The sequence below is a fragment of the Bos javanicus genome, chromosome X (genome assembly GCF_032452875.1).
Source record: "Bos javanicus breed banteng chromosome X, ARS-OSU_banteng_1.0, whole genome shotgun sequence".
NCBI classification, from domain to species: Eukaryota; Metazoa; Chordata; class Mammalia; order Artiodactyla; family Bovidae; genus Bos; species Bos javanicus.
In genome coordinates this window covers 102096467-102116544 of record NC_083897.1, presented here as the reverse complement: position 1 = coordinate 102116544, position 20078 = coordinate 102096467, and the positions used below count along the sequence as shown (strand labels likewise).

At 43.6% G+C, this 20078-nt stretch overlaps 1 protein-coding gene across 1 annotated transcript in view; it reads right to left on the bottom strand.

Annotated features, from left to right (window-relative positions):
* Positions 1-3769, bottom strand: part of MAOB (monoamine oxidase B) — a 121557-nt gene extending 117788 nt beyond the window's left edge. The window contains exon 1 of the mRNA XM_061410384.1: positions 3585-3769. Within this exon, the coding sequence (XP_061266368.1) occupies positions 3585-3630 (46 nt within the window). The 5' untranslated portion in view covers positions 3631-3769. The remainder of the gene's footprint in view (positions 1-3584) is intronic.
* Between the last annotated feature and the right edge of the window lie 16309 nt (positions 3770-20078).

The following is a 20078-nucleotide window of genomic DNA, read 5'->3' as shown; positions in this document are numbered from 1 at the left end:
TCAGACACGACTGAAGCGACTTAGCAGCAGCAAGTGTTTTTCAGTTTCTCAGTTTCCTCATCTCTCTCATCAAACTATAAAGACCGAAATATCTTCCTCCCAATGGAGAAGGTGAGCACTGCCTCAACCAGTTCCATCCTAGGCATCCTCTCTTCTCTCCCACTCTTGGTTTGGGTCATTTCACAGACTTCAGGGGCCTCAACTAATACGTCTCTGTCACACAAATCTGTCAGCCCAACCTGTTCTTTGCACTTGCAGCTGCTAGACATCTCTCCCTAGGTGTTCTATCAGCACCTTCAATTCTAGATGCTCCATCTTTCCCCAAACCTGCTCTTCTGCACATTCCTCTTTTTGTAGATCATATTCCTGTCACTCGACATATCACTTTGTGAATGAAAAATCATTAGTGGCTATTCATTGACTGCATGTGTGCTAAGTCACTCAGTCATGTCTGACTCTTTGTGACCCTATCCTCTGTCCATGGGATTCTCCAGGCAAGAATGCTGGAGTGGGTTGCCATGCTCCCCTCCAGGAGATCTTCCTGACCCAGGGATCGAACCCACATCTCTTATGTCTCCTGCATTGGCAGGTGGGTTCTTTACCACCAGCACTACCTGGGAAGCCCCCAAAATTAGCCACTCAGTCATGTCTAACTCTTTGCGACCAAATGGACTGTAGCCCGCCAGGCTCCTCTGTCCATGAGATTTCCTAGGTAAGAATACTAGAGTGGGAAGCCATTCCCATCTCCAGGGAATCTTCCTGACCCAGGGATTGAACCTGGGTCTCCTGCATTGTAGGTGGATTCTGTACCATCTGAGCCACCAGGGAGCTAAATCTTTGGGTGATGACATACAAGGCTACCTACAACTCATCCCAACCCACCTCTGTAGCTTGGTCTCCCACAAGTTCCCCTCAATTCTCCACACTGAAGTTTTTTCTTTTTTTTTTTTTTAAAGAATTTTTCCTGTGGACCATTTTTAAAGTCTTAATTGAATTTGTTACAACATTGCTTCTGTTTTATGTTTTGGGGTTTTTTTGCCTTGAGGCATGTGGGATCTTGGCTCCCCGACCAGGGATTGAATCTGCAACCCCCTGCATTGGAAGGCCAAGTCTTAAACCATTGAAACACCAAGGAAGTCCCTGTGCTAAAGTTCTTATCTTTCCTAAGCATGAGAATATCTCACATATTTGTGATTTAAGCTATTCTTTAGCTTCAGATACTTTCTTCATCCAGTCTCCTGGTGAATTCATATCCACTCTTTAAGATCTACTTCACCATCCCTGTGAAGTCTGCTTGGATATTCCCAGGCAGAGTTCAACATTCACCTAGAGTTCAACATTCACCTTTCCTATAACTTTCAGTAGGAGGTCCTAGGAAAAGGCATATATCGTAGGTCATTAGTACCACTCGTTCACAACTCTGCCTCCCACATTAGCTTGTGAGTACCCCAGGGGCAATGGCTCTGACTAACTCAACTTTCCTTCCCTTTTCGATAGGATGTGGGACAGGAAGCAAATGTTCCTTGAATGAATGGATAATGAACAAATGAATGGACCTCTTTTGTGGCACCTAACACTTTCTACCTTGTATTGTCTTTGTCTGGATACCTCATCTCTTTTCCTAGACTGAAAAATCTTCCAGGACAAGAAAAATGTGATCTAGTTTTGCATCCTCAACCACAGCCTGCCCTAACGTGTACTGTTTGAATAAATGAGCAAAACTCTTGTAATCCCTTGTGTCACACATATATCAGACTTTGCAAAGCCATTTTCACACACATTGCTTCACCTACCTTTTAGATGATCTTGTAATCTAGCTATGACTAGTTGGAGTTATCCTCACATAGCAGATAAAGCATTTAAGTAAGGCCTTGGAACCCTGCTTTCTCAGTTTTTAGAACAATGCCTATTCCATGTGACATTCTTGAGAAAAGGCAGATCTACTCACCAGTCCCTTGTTTGGAGAGTTTGGGAGTCAAAAGCAGAGATTCACCACTGCTGTAAAAAATAACTAAACCCTTATCTATCCTTCCAGTACGAGTCTTACATGAATAATTTGAGTGAGCGTGAAGGTTTAGAGAATGAATCAGAAAAAAAAAACAAACAAACAAAAAAAAAAAAAACAAAATAAAGGGGGAAACGAAGAATTGGAACACGTTAGACATAGTTTGGGTAAGAAAAGGACTTTGAAGGCCTAGAAAGAGAGGTTTCCTCTTCCGTAAGATGGGAGTGCTGTGCAAGGCCGCACGGACACACACTGAGTTCCTCTAGGAGAAATGATGTCTAAAATACTGAATGAACATGGAATCTATATAGCCAGAGCCCACCACAGCATGCTGTTGTACTTAAAGCATCTGTAGCCCTGTGTACAGAGCCTGGCATGGGTGAGCTAGGGGAGGGGGTGGGGGACCCGGCAAACAGAAGGGATAGCCTGAGATCTGACTCAAAGGTGAGGAAAGCTGGAATGGAGGCATGGCATCCAACATCCAGCACCTTGCTTTCTTTACCTGCCACAAGAGAATCTGAACGCCTCTGCCCTGCCTGCCCCCCAGGAAGCAAGTTGGAGGCCGGCTCCTGACGTCTGGTTAGGGCACGTCTTAGTCAACACAGTGGTGGATTTTGGAGGTGTCCTCGTAATTGCTCAAGTACCAGGAGGTCCTGGGGGTTGGACCAAAGCATTCTCAGGGGTCTGTGAGACAGGCTGTTCTGGAAGCATCACTTCATATTCCACTGACCCCTCCCCATAGGATCTGGCTGACTTTCTTCAGAAGGTGGGTTCCCCCGCTGACCCCATCCATCTTCTGGCGTCTGTTTCTCGAGGCCCAGTCCCACCTCCCTTCCCCGTGTCTATGAGGGTACTTTCTGTCCCCCATCCCTTCTAAGCTTTTTGGCCACCCTGCACTGAGTGTGGGGGCGAGGAGAAGAAGGGGCAGAAGGAGAGGAGACATTCGACAAGAAGGCATTTGACAAGAAGGCCCTGCAGCCGCAGGTAGACCCATGGAAATCGTGGAATCAGAAAGAATCGGGATCAGGAGGGTCGATACCCCAGGGTCCAATCCCTTCTTTTTGAACGGGAAGCTGTTCAAGGTCGTTTTCCTGGTTCCAGAATAACAACACGTCGTGGTCCGAGTGAGGGTGTAGAGTGTCCAGGTCGGGCTGGAGCAAAAGGACTGACCTTTGCTTGGGGCAAGCGACTGACCTTTATGCCACCCCCTAGTAAGAGTCTCTCCCCTGCCCGTTTTCTCACCACCACCACCCTCTCTCCCTGCCCCCCGGCGCTTTGAAAATTCCAGCAGTCTCAGGCTTGGCAGCTGTCCGGGGCAGAAGTTCAAAGTCTAGCCCCAGACCTTCAAAAGACATCCTCTAGCTCCTGTCCGGGGAGGGGAGGGGGGGCCACCAAATCCTTCTCCCCCTGAGGGAGGATTTCGTGTGCGACGCTTGGGACCCTCTAGATCCCCTCCGGCGCACGGAGAGTCTAGGGGCTCCGGGGGATACGCCGCCGCACGGCCGCCCCGCATGCCTCCCCGGGCGGCCACTTGTCGGAGCCCTGGGAGGGGGAAAGAGGGCGCGCAGCAGCCACTGACCTGAGATGCCGCCCCCCACCACGACCACGTCGCATTTGCTGCTCATGTTGCTCGCCCCTCTCCGGGCTACCCGGGTGCCAGCTGCTTCGGTGTCTGGATCTCGGCCCCCGCCTGCAGCGCTGCCCCCGCACACTAGCGCCTCCGCCGAGCGCCTATATTGGCGGCCCAGGGCTTCGGGTCGCAGAGCCCCGCCCGCCCGCCCGCCCGCCTACGCGCCGGCGGGGCTAGAGCGCACCGCCCCCGTTCCCGCCCGGAGGTCTGCGGCTCAGATCTGCGGAGGGTGGACGCCAGGGCAGAAAGGTCGCCCAGGGCCCCCAAGAGTCCATCCCCAGGGCCACCACTCCCCGTTGGCCTTATGCATTGCGCGGTATTTTCCCATCAGCTTCCCTGGTGCGCTGTTCAGCTTGGGGGCTGGGAGGATGGCAGATCGGGATGTCCTCCTCCAGCACCTCAAACGACTCCCTGGAATGGAGCAGTAAAGTGAAGTGAAGTCGCTCAGTCGTGTCTGACTCTTTGCGACCCCATGGACCGTAGCCTACCAGGCTCTGAGGAGCCTCTCAGTCCATGGAATTTTCCAGGCAAGAGTACTGGAGTGGGTTGCCATTCCCTTCTCCACGGGATCTTCCCAACCCAGGGATCGAACCCGGGTCTCCCGCATTGCGGGCAGACGCTTTAGTGTCTGAGCCACCAGGGAAGCCAGTAGAGAAGGGCAAACATAATGTGAAGGCTTTTCTGGTACCAGGCACCATCCTCAGCATTTTACATGCATAATTCCAGTTAAACCTTACAACAACTCATTTTATGGATGAGCAAAGTGAGATAAAGTCGTTAAGGAGGGGCAAAGACAAGAGAAAGAGTCAGAAATCGTATAATAAACGAATCGCCAGTCCAGGTTCAATGCAGGATACAGGAAGCTTGGGGCTGGTGCACTGGGATGACCCAGAGAGATGGTATGGGGAGGGAGGTGGGAGGGGGGTTCAGGATGGGGAACACGTGTACACCCGTGGTGGATGCATGTTGATGTATGGCAAAACCAATACAATATTGTAAAGTAAAAATAATAATAATAATAAATTTTTTTTAAAAGTAAAAAAAAAAAAAACACACAACAATTTCCTGAGGGCTAGGAAGATTCCAAGCCCTACCTTGATCTGCTACCCAGGATTGTTATTATCTTGGCATTGTACTTGAATGGGAAATAGATGGGGAGAGAACGAAAACAGTGACAGACTTTATTTTCTTGGGCTCGAAAGTCACTGCAGATGGTTACTGAAGCTATGAGATTAAAAGATGCTTGCTCCTTGGAAGAAAAGCTATGATCAACCTACACAGCATATTAAAAAGCAGAGACATTACTTTGCCAACAATGGTCCATATAGTCAAAGCTATGGTTTTTCCAGCAGTCATGCATGAATGTGAGAGTTGGACCATATAGCTGAGTGCCGAAGAACTGATGCTTTTTTTTTGTATAGCAGAGTTTTATTAAAGTGTAAAAAGGGACAGAGAAAGCGTCTGACATAGACATCAGAAGGGGGACAGAGAGTGCCCCCTTCACTAGTGTTAGCAAGGGAGTTATATACTTTTTAATTAATTATTACAATAAATCAAAGAATGTCTCAAAGTTGTAAAGATCTTACTAGATCCACTCTCATAATTTACATTTTAAGATAACAGGATTAGCCAGAAGTTTCTCAGGAGGAGAAACTGTCCTCAAGCAGGATATGTTGTTATATAATCCTTAGTACAGAGTTCAAACTGAGTTATTTGTTGTGTAATCATCAGTTCCGGGCTTAAAGAAAAAAACATTTAATGTGACTAAGACTAAGGAATGTAGAGGAAAAAAAAAAAGATGTTTGCCCTTTCCTCCTCCTTGAGAATTCCAGACCCCTATCTCCTCTTCAAGAGCCCCAGAACTCTTTCTCCTTGAGGACCCTGGACTTCTTATCAACCTGCCTAGGAACTGACGCTCTCATTTCCCCTTTTTCTTTTAGGAAAATTATGTTGAAAAGGGAAAGGGGCATCGTTCTCATTCCATAACTACTTCTTGCTGTTGAAGGGCATCATCCCTAAATTGTTGAGGCAACATGTTCTTCTAAACCTCATATTGAGGGTTTCTGATCCAGAGGCCCCAAGTAATAGTTGGAGGAGGCTATGACACTTGTAGGAGCCTGGAAAACCATTTGTAACCTAAAAGCCTTCACACGGTTAGAAACAAACTCCGTTATATAGTTACAGATGTAAGGCAAAATAGTCATTAAATCAAGTTAAAACCTAATCAAAATTAAAAGTTACATTATGTCCATAGTTACATCAGTCCATTTTAGGATTGCTAGATGTCATCAGATCAAGAAGAGGTGTCACATATGATTGTTGTTGGTAAAGGTATTCACAGAGCTGAAGAAAGTCCTTTCCTTGAAGTGGAGAAACCCACCATGGGAAGCCTTCAATTGATGAGGAGGTTGAAAAGCTGAAAGCTGACTCAGATAGTTAGTTCTAAGGCTTTAGGACAGTCCCTTCTTCTTAGGGGCAGTTCAAGCCCTCATTAAAGCTATAGGTAAAGCTTTAAACTGTCTTGTGTTTCCTGAATTAGCTTACATGGATGTCTTTTAATAATGTCATTAGCCTTTTCAACTTTTTCTGAATATTGGGGTTTCCAGAAACAGTGTAAGTGATATTCTATTCCTAGAGCTTTCAATACCCCTTGAATTATAGCAGCTTTAAAGGTGGAGCATCTTTGCTCTGAAATTTAGAGTTTAAGATCCCACTTACATCAAGAGAAGTCAGTACAGTAAAATTTTGCCCATTAGTAAACTTATGAGCTTTAGGCATTAGCAAAACAATAGTAACAATTGCCGTTAAGCAAGGTGGCCATAGCCTGTTTTTTTTTTTTTTTCCAGTAACAAACAAACTCTGATCCTGTGGGCAAGCTCAAAGTGGGAGCCTGCAAGAGAGCAGTTTGAATAGACGTAAAAGCCTTTTGAGTCTCTGGGGACCAAACCAGCTAGTGGGTTTGCGCCTGCTGAGTCTCAGTTATAAGTTTATATAAAGGCTGGGCAAGTCCCTATAACCTGGAATCCAAATGCGGCAATAGCCTGTGATGCCCAAGAATCCTCTCAATTGTCTTAAAATCATAGGTAGAGGATGATCTAATATAGGTTTAACTCTAGAAAGCATCCTTCAAATAATTGATTGAAAAATATTTGGCTTGTTTAGGAATTTCAGACAATAAAGTAAAAGGATTAGACACTTATTATTAGTATATCTTGAACAAGTCTCCATTTATCATTTGACTTTTTTACACCCAAAATAGGAGTGTTGTATGGACTGTTACAGGGAATTAATAACCCCTGTTCCTTTAAATTTTCAATGATGGGTTTTAACCTTTCCTTAACACGTCAGGCTTTAATGGATACTGCTTTTGATGTGAAAATAGATGAGGGTCATTGAGCTTGATGACGACAGAAACAGTATTTTGTGCTTGACCCACAGTTTTTCCATCAGCCCACACTTTAGGATTTACATTTTGTTCAATTAAAACAGCAGGTTCCATATTTATGAAACCAGAGACCTGGACCTTGCTCAGTATATCCCTACCCAGAAGGGGTGAGGGAGACTCTGGCAAGGTTAGAAACTCGAGAAAATAGCACAGAGTCCCAGTTTCAGATTAAAGGATGACTGAAATAATAGCATTTGGGTTGTCCAGACAGCCTCATTATGGCAGTGGATCAGGAGGAAAGCAGACCAGGGGCTTTAGTGAGCAGAAAGTTGCCCCAGTGTCCAAAAGAAAATCGACGGGGCCCTGATAGGCCCTCCACAGTTATTAATACATGGAGCTCTTCAGCCTTAGAATAAGGGCTTGTGTGGGGACCCCTGGGCACCTTCAGTCCCAATTGTCTTGAGATTCCACCTCTGGGGCCTACACCTCAGAGGGCAGTCTCTTCTCCAGTATAGTCCTTTGCAGACTTGACATGGATCCAGGGGCAACTTATAGATGCCTGAGGGCAATCTTGCTTGAGATGCCCCTCCTTTCCACAGTAATAACAAGTCCATCTCTTTTCACCTGGGTTCCTCTGGACATTTTTCCTCAGGCTGTTTCAGAGCAGATCTAACTGTCATTGTTGGGGCTTCAGTCTTTTGTCTGGTTCTTTTTTCCTCCTTGTATTCTCTACCATAATATACTATCTGAGCCAGCTGTAACAGTTTTTTTTAAAGACTGATTTGGTCCAAATTCCTGTTTTTGTAATGTACAGCAAGTATTTGGAGCCAACTAAGTGATCTATCTTTTAAGATCATTTCTCCCTCTGAACTTTTGGGATCAACATAAGTAAACTTTCAGAGAGCCTCATGTAGTCTATCTAGGAATTTACCAGGAGTTTCTTCTCTCCCTGTTCTATGTTAACCAACTTAGCACAGTCTAAAGTCTCACGATGTGCACTCACGTGAGTCCTTCAAGATTACACCTGACAAACTGGCTCTGTTATAGGAACTGCTTGGCTCCTAGTAGGGAGGAGGGCTATTTCGTGTTTCCTCTTTCCCCTTATCTCACATTCAAGCCATTCATCTCCAAAAGTAGTAGCTTCTCCCAAAACTCAAGTTTCCGAGTCAGGAGTCAGTGTCTGTCCCAAGTAAGCATCTCTCCAAGTAAGGTCATAATGTAAAGTTAGTACCATAAAGTCTCTGTGTACTTTTTGGATCCTCTCAATAGTCTCGACCTTAATATTTCTACTGAGACTGAGGCAACCCCTCCTGGAAGGGTGCCCTTATTCTCAGTCTGTTCAGTTGGGAGCCCCAGATACAGGGGCAAAGTAAGAGAACAGGAGGCAGCTGAAGGTTTCACACCCAGATTTGCACCCTTAGGACATAAGTCTTGCATGTCTCACAGAGAAATAAAGAGCAACACATATGGCACTTGTACCCATTTCTCTTGTTTTCTACAGAACTGGTCTAGTTGTAAAACAGTAATAATTGAGATCCTTCAACAACAGGTCAGCGTTCTGCATCTTCCAAAGGATACCATGGCCATTCAAATAACAGAATATCAGGCGTGTCTTTTTAAATTCTGGGGATCAAACTTGTCCCAGTTTTTTTAAAATACATTGTAAAGGAGTGGTTCTGAAACTGTTAGCTCCCATCTGTAAGAGAGAAAAAAGTGGCATCCACAGCTGTGGCTTCTTTCCACTGGAGGCATCCCTCCCTGCTCTAGATGGGAGTGGAGACAGACTTTCCACTGAAGCTTTCCTCCCTGGTTGGACTTAGTCTGTCCCTTATGGATGCAGGCACCTTACTTGTCCCTCTCAGTTGTACCATTGAGGCGGGGTGGAGATGCACCAGAGGCACACCTGATGGCATCCCAAATTGATTTAGTTTCATACCACCAAGACCTTTGATTTGATTTGTTCTTTTCTCTGATGCCACCCAGAGTGTGACAGAGTAGCTTTCCCAGAAATGTTTCCTAAGCTAGGCCTACTAGGGGAAGCATCCGTCTTTATGTGTGTCTGTGCACATTCCTGAGTACAGTCCTGACCACAGTAAAAGCAGTGAGTCATAAACAGATGAACAGCAACCAAGATGTCCCTTCTCTGAGAGTTGCCACACCAGTATATGTGATAGCAAAAGAGTTAGTGAAGGGTCACCCAGGGAGGAAAAAGGGATTTTTCATCCTCAAACTCTTAGCGCCAATCCTTCCAGTTCATTTCCACAGATTCCACAGAAGAATTATCTAAGGAGTTGAGACAAAAGCCACCAGAGAGCCTCCCCTGATCCACTAACAGTTAGCACTACCAAAGGAAGAAGCCAGCTGTACTTCCAATCTGGGATTCTTGACCTATGTTCTTAGAAACCTCATGCTGTCTAGCAGTGCTTCCATCCACATAGTTTGGAGGCACAGCTATGACAAGGACTCACTTTCAGGTCTCTGGCCCCTGAGGTAGGCAGCCAAGAGAGATGCTGCTGAAGCTAGAATTCCACCTCATTCCCAAACGTGCTCCCAGCAAGTCTGGGTGTCACATGACTATTCCAAGCTTGGGGGTCTAAGAAATAGTACACAGTAATGGCATGGATCACAAATTCCTCAGAAATCTATGATCTGACAGATTTGGTTAGTACTTCTAATTCCCCACACAATTATGAAATGGTCAAAGAGACCAGGAAAAGATGACCAAGAAAGCAAAGTTCAGTCCACTTGCTTTGCCCATTTCTGGCTGCTCTCCCCACAGAGATGTTGGGTGTCTCTTGGCATTGACAGGTCTGTATAAACCCCCAACAAGGCTCCCCTTTTGGGGACTGCCTTCAGTCATTAGGAGGCACTGCAAAACTGCAGAGCAGGACTCATCACTTGCTTCAAGCACGGCATGTTATTCATTCACACAAGCACACTGCAGAGTTAGTAAAGTAAGGCAGAAAAATGCATATACTGAGAAAGCAGAGAGGCTAGAGCTCTGAGTGTTCTTACCTTGTCCTGAAGATCCCAGATGAGCCTCCAAGATGATAGCTTATGGTGAACGGTTTCGGATTTGTGATCTCCGAAGAAGATTTAATTTCAGGACAAGGGACTAGGCTTGATCACTCAAGAGCTTTTGTATAGCAGAGTTTTATTAAAGCATGAAAAGAGACAGAGAAAGCTTCTGACATAGACATCAGAAGGGGGAGAGAGAGTGCCCCAAATTGATGCTTTTGAACTGTGGTATTGGAGAAGACTCTTGAAAGTCCCTTGGCCTGCAAGGAGATCCAACTAGTCCATCCTAAAGGAAATCAGTCCTGAATATTCATTGGAAGGGCTGATGCTGAAGCTGAAACTCCAATATTTTGGCCACCTGATGCGAAAACCTGACTCACTAGAAAAGACACTGATGCTCGGAAAGACTGAAGGCTGGAGAAGGGGATGATAGAAAATGAGATGGTTGGATGGCATCACCGACTGGATGGACATGAGTTTGAGTAAGCCCCAGGAGTTGGTGATGGACAGGCAAGACTGGCATGCTGCATTCCATGGGGTTGCAAAAAGTAAGACATGACTGAGCGACAGAACTGAACTGAACTGAACTGAACTGAAGTTGAATGGGATCCCTAATCCTGCTCATGGGCTTCCCAGGTGGTTCAGTGGAAAAGAATCCACCTGCCAGTGTAGGAGACACATGAGACATGGGTTTGATCCCTGGGTTGGGAAGATCCCCTGGAAAAGGAAATGGCAACACACTCCAGCATTCTTGCCTGGAGAATCCCATGGACAGAGGAGTCTGGTGGGCTACAGTCCATGGGGTTGCAAAGAGTCGGACACAACTGAAGCTACTGAGCACGGCACAAACCCCGCTCATCCTCCTTCTGGATACCCACTCTGTCCCCACTCTCCCTGCCCTGAAACCCCCAGTGAATTCAAGCAGGCTCTTCCCTAGTATTGTAAATGCAACACCTAAAGGTTATCTTAAAAAGTCTCATGTTTGCAAGTGATCAAAACAGACAACTGTTCCTGGAGCAACCCAGTGTGTCCCCTCTGGGAGCTGCTGAGGCAGGAGCCCAGGAAATTGGTGATGTCCAGGCAAGACTTTGGAGGGGCAGAGTGGAATTCAGAGCCCACCCTGAAGCAGCAAGGGGGAATTAGCTATGAGCCTGGGATATGGGCTTTGCCAAAGTAGGGTGATTCAGTGAGATGACAGGTGTTTAAGCTGAAGTAGTAAAATAGAGGTATATTTCTCCAGACCACTCAAAAAGCCACCTCTGAGTACCAAAAACAGAAAGAAGCAATATAGCATGGCTTTTCAAGAACTAATTGATAAATTCTGTTGAGAATAGGGAAGCCGGAGGCCTGGTAAGGGGCTGGCTCCAGGTCTGGTAAACTGATGTGAGCCTGAAGTGACCCCTTATCTTATCACACCCCAGTCCCTGTATCCACTTGCTGCCAGAGAATCCTGAGTTTCTTCTGACCTCAGGCTTGCTGTTGTTCATTTGCTCCGTCATGTGTCTCTTTGCGACCCCATGGACTCCACCACACCAGGCTTCCCTGTCCTTCAGTAATCCCCGGAGTTTGCTCAAACTCATGTCCATTGAGTCGGTGATGCCATCCAACCATCACATCCTCTGTCATCCCCTTCTCCTGCCCTCACTTTTTCCAGCATCAGGGTCTTTTCAAATGAGTCAGCCCTTTACATCAGGTGCCTTAAGTATTGGAGCTTCAGCTTCAGCTCAGTCCTTCCAATGAATATTCAGGGTTAATTTCCTTTAGGATGGACTGGTTTGATCTCCTTCCTGTCCAAGAGACTCTCAAGATTCTTCTCCAGCACCACAGTTTGAAAGCATCAATAACAATAGTGAAATATTAACAAGGAATAAAATTGTGGGAAGCATTGTGTGTATGTGTGTGCGCAACATGTTTCTCTTCCCAGATCAGATCAGATCAGTTTCTCAGTAGTGTTCGACTCTTTGTGACCCCATGAATCGGAGCACATCAGGCCTCCCTGTCCATCACCAACTCCCGGAGTTCACTCAGATTCACGTCCATCGAGTCAGTGATGCCATCCAGCCATCTCATCCTCTGTCGTCCCCTTCTCCTCTTGCCCTCAATCCCTCCCAGCATCAGAGTCTTTTCCAATGAGTCAACTCTTCGCATGAGGTGGCCAAAGTACTGGAGTTTCAGCTTTAGCATCATTCCTTCCAAAGAAATCCCAGGACTGATCTCCTTCACAATGGACTGGTTGTATCTCCTTGAAGTCCAAGGGACTTTCAAGAGTCTTCTTCAACACCACAGTTCAAAAGCATCAATTCTTCGGCACTCAGCCTTCTTCACAGTCCAACTCTCACATCCATACATGACCACAGGAAAAACCATAGCCTTGACTAGACGAACCTTTGTTGGCAAAGTAATGTCTCTGCTTTTGAATATGCTATCTAGGTCGGTCATAACTTTCCTTCCAAGGAGTAAGCGTCTTTTAATTTCATGGCTGCAGTCACCATCTGTAGTGATTTTGGAGCCCAGAAAAATAAAGTCTGACACTGTTTCCACTGTTTCCCCATCTATTTCCCATGAAGTGGTGGGACCGGATGCCATGATATTCGTTTTCTGAATGTTGAGCTTTAAGCCAACTTTTTCACTCTCCTCTTTCACTTTCATCAAGACACTCTTTAGTTCCTCTTCACTTTCTTCCATAAGGGTGGTGTCATCTGCATATCTGAGGTTATTGATATTTCTCCCAGCAATCTTGATTCCAGCTTGTGTTTCTTCCAGTCCAGCGTTTCTCATGATGTACTCTGCATATAAGTTAAATAAGCAGGATGACAATATACAGCCTTGACGTACTCCTTTTCCTATTTGGAACCAGTCTGTTGTTCCATGTCCAGTTCTAACTGTTGCTTCCTGACCTGCATACAAATTTCTCAAGAGGCAGGTCAGGTGGTCTGGTATTCCCATCTCTTAAAGAACTTTTCACAGTTTATTGTGATCCACACAGTCAAAGGCTTTGGCATAGTCAATAAAGCAGAAATAGATGCTTTTCTGGAACTCTCTTGCTTTTTCCATGATACAACAGATGTTGGCAATTTGATCTCTGGTTCCTCTTCCTTTTCTAAAACCAGCTTGAACATCAGGAAGTTCACAGTTCACATATTGCTGAAGCCTGGCTTAGAGAATTTTGAGCATTACTTTACTAGTGTGTGAGATGAGTGCAATTGTGTGGTAGTTTGAGCATTCTTTGGCATTGCCTTTCTTTGGGATTGGAATGAAAACTGACCTTTTCCAGTCCTGTGGCCACTGCTGAGTTTTCCAAATTTGCTGGCATATTGAGTGCAGCACTTTCACAGCATCATCTTTCAGGATTTGGAATAGCTCAACTGGAATTCCATCACCTCCACTAGCTTTGTTCGTAGTGATGCTTTCTAAGGCCCACTTGACTTCACATTCCAGGATGTCTGGCTCTAGGTCAGTGATCACACCATCGTGATTATGTTGATCATGAAGATCTTTTTGTACAGTTCTTCTGTGTATTCTTGCATCTCTTCTTAATATCTTCTGCTTCTGTTAGGTCCATACCATTTCTGTCCTTTATCGAGCCCATCTTTACATGAAATATTTCTTTGGTATCTCTGATTTTCTTGGAGAGATCCCTAGTCTTTCCCATTCTGTTGTTTTCCTCTATTTCTTTGCATAATAAATTCCTACAGGAAGAGATCATGCATTATCTTTTATTCATCCATTCCAAAACAATTTGTTGAGCACCAGCTTTGCATCAGTCACTGTGCTCATCATTGGAATATGCCCTTATCAATAAGAAGTTATGCTAATCCTATGCTATGCTATGCTAAGTCGCTTCAGTCGTGTCCGACTCTGTGTGACCCCATAGACGGCAGCCCACCAGGCTCCGTCGTCCCTGGGATTCTCCCGCAAGAATACTGGAGTGGGTTGCCATTTCCTTCTCCAGTGCATGAAAAGAGAAAAGTGAAAGTGAAGTCGTTCAGTCGTGTCTGACTCTTAGCGACCTCATGGACTGCAGCCTACCAGGCTCCTCCGTCCATGGGATTTTCCAGGCAAGAGTACTGGAGTGGGGTGCCATTGCCTTCTCCATGCTAATCCTAGGAAAAACCAAATATGAAAACAGACAATTACCGTGAACCTAATACATGTTCCAATAGAGAGATGCTTAGCATCTTTAACCAAGAAGCACAGAGGAATGCTGTTTGCCCTGAGCAGTGTTTATCTGCCTTTTCCAACTTGATGAAATCCGTGTTTCTTTCATTAATTAAAATGAACTTACTTTCTTTTCATTTTTTTTATTGGAAGCCTGCCAAAGAGATAAACTGTCCTTATTACTTCTTTCTTGCTGTCTGACTTTTCATTAACAGATATCTCAGTGAGTCTCCTATGATGCTACAGGAGGTTTCAATAAAGAGGCAGACAGAGCAAAGCAGAATTCACCAGATATTATCTAAGTTGTATATTTCACTTTTTTTTGAATGCTGAAAGCTTGACAAAGGGATAGAAAATTTGTTTTAAAATTAGATTCTTTAGAGTTTACCAGTTTCTTTTTCCCAACTTCTCTGTTAATCTTTTTTTGAAACATAGATGGAAGGATCAAACGATGAAAGGGTCTCAGCCATGCCGTCTCTGTAACGATGTTAAATAAAAATTTTAACAACTTTTAGCAATCATTAAATGTTATAGGACCTCTGGTTCTGCCCAGTGAAAAATCTGTCATCAGTTTGGATCCTAATCTGAGAGTTTCCAAATCCTCTCCTTGGGGACAACAAAAAGGAAGTAGGGGAACTTTCATTGGGCCAAAACCTTACTTTTGGCTTCAAAGGCTTACTTTAGAGGGGAATCATATCCTCAAACAGCCAGAGAGTTGAGGGAGCCCAGCTGCAATCCAAATCAAAGCCCTTCATGGGGCATTGGGCTACAAGCTTGAGATCCAACTCAAAAGTCCAAACGTTGGTTTAAGATGCCAAAGGCCAAGGGACTGGTCATGAACTGGATCAAAGTACAGTTGGCAGGGTACAAGGCAAAAACAGGTGGGTCTGCATGACTTCCCTTAACAGGCTGGCAGTGAGATGGATGTTCTGAGCTGGCCCATCAAAACAAGATTGAGAAGGAAGAGAAAAGACTGTTCCTCCTCAAAGAACCAAAGGATGGCTCTTTCCTCCATGACCTTATTGCCACAACAGAGAAGGATGGGACAAAGGGGCACAACAGACAGAGGCAGGCCCCAGAACATGTGGCCTCAGGCCAAAACTACCAAGCAACAAGGCTTCAGAAAGACAGAAGTCATACCTAGACATGTTGCAGAGTCTGATGAAGAAAAAACAACTCTTATCTGCAACCTAAGTGCTAAACCAACTGGACCAAAGTGATGTTTTTTTTTTTTAACAGTGACTGTATGTAGAGACTATTTCCAGAAATCATAATAAAGTTTCCTAAACAAGGGTGATAATCAGAAGACAAGGATTGTAGGGGACCCACAGAGGAAGAGCAAACTGCGAAATATTCAGCTCAGGAAGAAGAGAAGCTCAGAACCTTTCCCAAGAACACAGTTAAGCATTTTTACCAATTCTTTGGGGGAAGAAGAAATCAGAAATGAGTATTAGAGCCCCAACACTCCAATAACTATTAGAGTATTGTTTTATATATGCTAGCTATTGGTTATTCAATAAAGTTATTTTCAATTAATTATTCTTTATATGATTCTCATTTCATACTGTGAGGTCTTGGATGCAGAATGAACACTGGCTATCTCTATGTAGTGCTGCATTAAGTAATCTCTCCATGCTATTTTTTTTTTTTCACTATGTACTTATTTGACTGCACCAGCTCTTAGTTGCAACATATGGGATCTTTAGTTGTGGGTGGCATGTGGGATCTAGCTCCCTGACCAGGGATCAAACTCAGGCCCCTTGCATTGGGAGTGCAGAGTATTAGCCACTGGACCACCAGGAAAGTTCGCCATGTTTCCTTATAAATAAGACGTTTATGTTACATACAAGAAATGGACTCCAGAGGATGATTGCAATCAAGTCTGGCAACCATAGTAATTAGATGAGAAGAGGAGCTACCCTTATGGATGGCTACCACAGCAAGACATGTTCCTGGTGGGGAGGGTTACACATTACAAAATGATGTTAATAGCTGAGGTTTGCATTGATTTGAACTCTTCTCAGTAGTAGACATTCACTTTGTATGAAATGATTGAAATCAAGGTATTAAAGAAGGAAAAAATTATTCAATTATTCTTCACTATGGATGCTGTGACTTTTGGGATTTAAACTATGAATAACTGTAAAGATAAGTGATAAGTAGATTGCAGGAATTGGGCAATCTATTGCAAAAACCTGAAATGTATTACAAAAGGTAGAAAACTTGAGCATACCTCTGATATATAACCTATAGTAATACATTGAACATAATAATAGAACTACATATTGCTGTTTTAGTCTCTCAGTTGTGTCTGACTCTTTTGCAACCCCATGGGCTGTAGGCCACCAGGTTCCTCTGTCCATGGGATTTCTCCAGGCAAGAATACTGGAGTGGGTTGCCAGTTCCATATCCAGGGTGTCTTCCTGACCCAGGGATCAAACTCACATCCCTTGAGTCTCCTGTGTTGGCAGGCAGATTCTTTACTACTGAGCCACCTGGGAAGCCCAGAGCTATATATTACTTATACGTATGTTAATGTAGTCTATATTAATTAATTATGTATTATAACTATTCACATACAATAATATATCTTAAGTAGATATAACACACTGGAGAAGGCAATGGCAACCCACTCCAGTACTCTTGCCTGGAAAATCCCATGGACGGAGGAGCCTGGTAGGCTGCAGTCCATGGGGTTGCTAAGAGTCGGGCACGACTGGAGTGACTTAGCAGTAGCAGCAGATATAACACAAGTAATTAAAATGGGTGTTTGACAGCTCACACTGAGATCCTCTTGTCTGTGGCAGATTGCGGAGCCGCAGCTGAGGATGTAGAGGCAAAGCTGAGCTCTTTAGAAGATGTACATAACATCATCATGTTTTTAAATTCAGGCACCCACATCTATAAGGAAGAAAAATATTCCACATGAGAGGGAAAACTAGAGACACTGCAGCAAGTTACTGTCCCTCACAGGAATATAGTGGTATCATACTGAGACCGAGATAATTTTCTTCAAGGACAGAGAGCAAAGCATGAGGCTGAGGGTACCATGTCTAATCCCACAGGATTGAGGAGTCTGTGCTCACAGATCAAGTCAAATCCTGCAGCCTGGGTCACAGTCTAGATTACTAAGGAAGCAGACTCTGAAATAGAGGTGTTCAAAGATAAACTGAGGAACATTATAAGTTTCAGGAGTTTATTTGAGCAAAAATCTTTTCCAATGGTGTGCTTAGTCACTCAGTCATGTCTGACTCTTTGCAACCCCATGGACTGTAGCCCTCCAGGCTCCTCTGTCCATCGGAATTCTCCAGGCCAAAATACTGGAGTGGGTTGCCATTTCCTCCTCCGGGGGATCTTCCTGACCCAGAGAGCGAACCCAGGTCTCCTGCATTTACCATCTGAGCCACCAGGGAAGCCAAACTGAAAGTGATTGGAGGCATTCAGTGCTAAAGGCAAGGCTTTTTTACACAGCAGAGAAGAAAGCAAAGCAAAGCAAGGAAATTAAGCAGTTGCCTATCTGGAAAAACCTAGTTGGCTGTTGGTGACTGGTTGTTCCTAAGTTTCCATTTCTCAGATACATGTGCATGAACTGGGTTAGATATCAGTTTGCTCACATAGGCTAGCAAAGCATCAAAGTGTTTAATCACTTTGACCGAGGTTAGTGAGCAGGAGATTTATTAGGGAGTGCTGTCAGGATCTAGGATCCCTAAAGGGAAAGGAAGGGAGCAGGAAGCTGAAGAAGTTGACCTGTAATTCAATCCCATTGGAAGGTTTGGCCAACTGCGCAGGGAATTCTGGGACTGGACTGCCTCTATAGACTTGTGTCTCCTTGGAGCAGGCCTTTGAACTTTTGCCTTGATCCTCTGCTGGTTTTGGGCTGCTTGGGGATGGTGACATGACTTTTAACAGCCAAGGCAACCCCTAAAGGAGGCTGACAGATTTTACTAGGATCTGTTAAATTTATAAAATTAACTTGGGAAAAAACAATGTTTCCATGACATTGACTCTTTTTATCCAAGCACATGAAATATTTTTCTACTCAATCAAGTATAATTTTGTGTATTTCCAAACTGTTTTGTAATTTTTTTCACATAGGTTTTCGATGTATGATGTTAAATTTATGCCTAGATTTTTTTTTTCTATTGTGAATGAGGTCTTTGGTTTTATTATATCTTTGAATATTCCATTTCTATTGTTTTATTGAGATTTTGCATGTGTGCTAAGTCGCTTCAGTCATGTCTGACTCTTTGCGACCCTATGGACTGTAGCCTGCCAGGCTCCTCTGTCCATGGGATTTCCCAGGCAAGAATACTAGAATGGGTTGCCATGCCCTCCTCCAGGGGATTTTCCCAACCCAGGGATCGAACTCACCTCTCTTATGTCTCTTGCATTGTCATGCAGGTTCTTTCCCATTAGTGCCACCTGGGAAGTCCTCATTATATCTTTGAATATAGTATCTTTATTTTAAATGGAGGAATTTCATTTGTGTATATTTATTCTATAACCTATTATTTTATTAAAATCTGTCTACAGTGATAAACTGTACAGTACAAGAAATATAGCCAATATTTCATAATAACTTTAAGGAAAGTATAATCTATAAAAAATATTGAATCACTATGTTCTACACCTAAAACTAATATGATACTGTAAATCAACTATACTTAAATATATAGTGAAAAGAATCTCTCATCATTTGCAGTTTTTTCCTATTGATTTGAGCTTTGCAAAAAAGATGTGCAAATAGAGACTATTACCTTAGAATAGCTAGGAAAATCTTTAAAAAGAAGAAGAAAAGGGGAAGTAGAGGGTTGAACTTACTAGGCATTGTTTAAAAAAAAAAAAGAAAGAAAGAAACAACATGCCCAAAATGGAGTCACTTGTGTTAACCCATATCACCAAATCAAGAATTAATACCTAACCTAATTGCAGTTTCAATCTTCTTCAGGAAAGTGACCATAACTAGTCAGCCTAGAATTTTCTGGGAGCACCAGAGAGATAATCTGCCTAAGAGACCCACCTTCACTCAAAGGAAGGTGACCTTGCCTGAAATAACCCCATTCTTTTGTTCATGGTTTACTTCCCCCACCCCCTCCCTGCCTTTAAAAACCTTTCATTTTGTACAGAGCTCCTTCCTACTAGATGGAATGCTGTACAATTCATGAATCATTGAATAAAGCCAATTTGATCTTTAAACTTAGTTGAATTTTGCTTTTTTAACAGAAAAGCTTCAGTGATTAAAATAGAGGACATTAATTCATGAGTAGACAGCTCAATGTAATAGAACTGTAGACATTGATTCAATTGTATATGGAAATTTATACGTGAAAAACGAGTGAATTTCAAATCAGGAAAAGATGGAGGTTGTTTTTTCTCTGTAACTATGTTGTTTTACACAGTCTTAAGCTTACAGAAAAGTTGCAATTATGGTATAAGGATCCTTTTATTCCTTGAAACTTTTGAGAATAAGCTGTTGACAGAATGTTCCATTACTACAACCCCCAAATACTTTCCTGTGTATTTCCTAGGAACAAAGTCATTCTCTTACAAAACCACAATACAGCTCTCAAAATTAGAAAATTAATATCGTCTCACAACTGTAATCTAATCTTCAGACTCTGTTCAAATTTTGCCAGTTGTCCCAATAATGTCTTTTCTAGCAAAATGACCCAGTCCTGAATCATACATTGCATTTAGTTGTGCTGTCTCTTTAGACACTTTTAACTTGGCACACTTCTCAATCTTGCTTTGATATTCATGACCTTGACACTTTAGAAGATCCTAGTCAAGGAATTTTGTAGACTGCCACTCAATTTGGATTTGTCTAATATTCCCTTGTGATTAGATTCATTTTATGCATCTTTGACAAAAATTTCACAGAA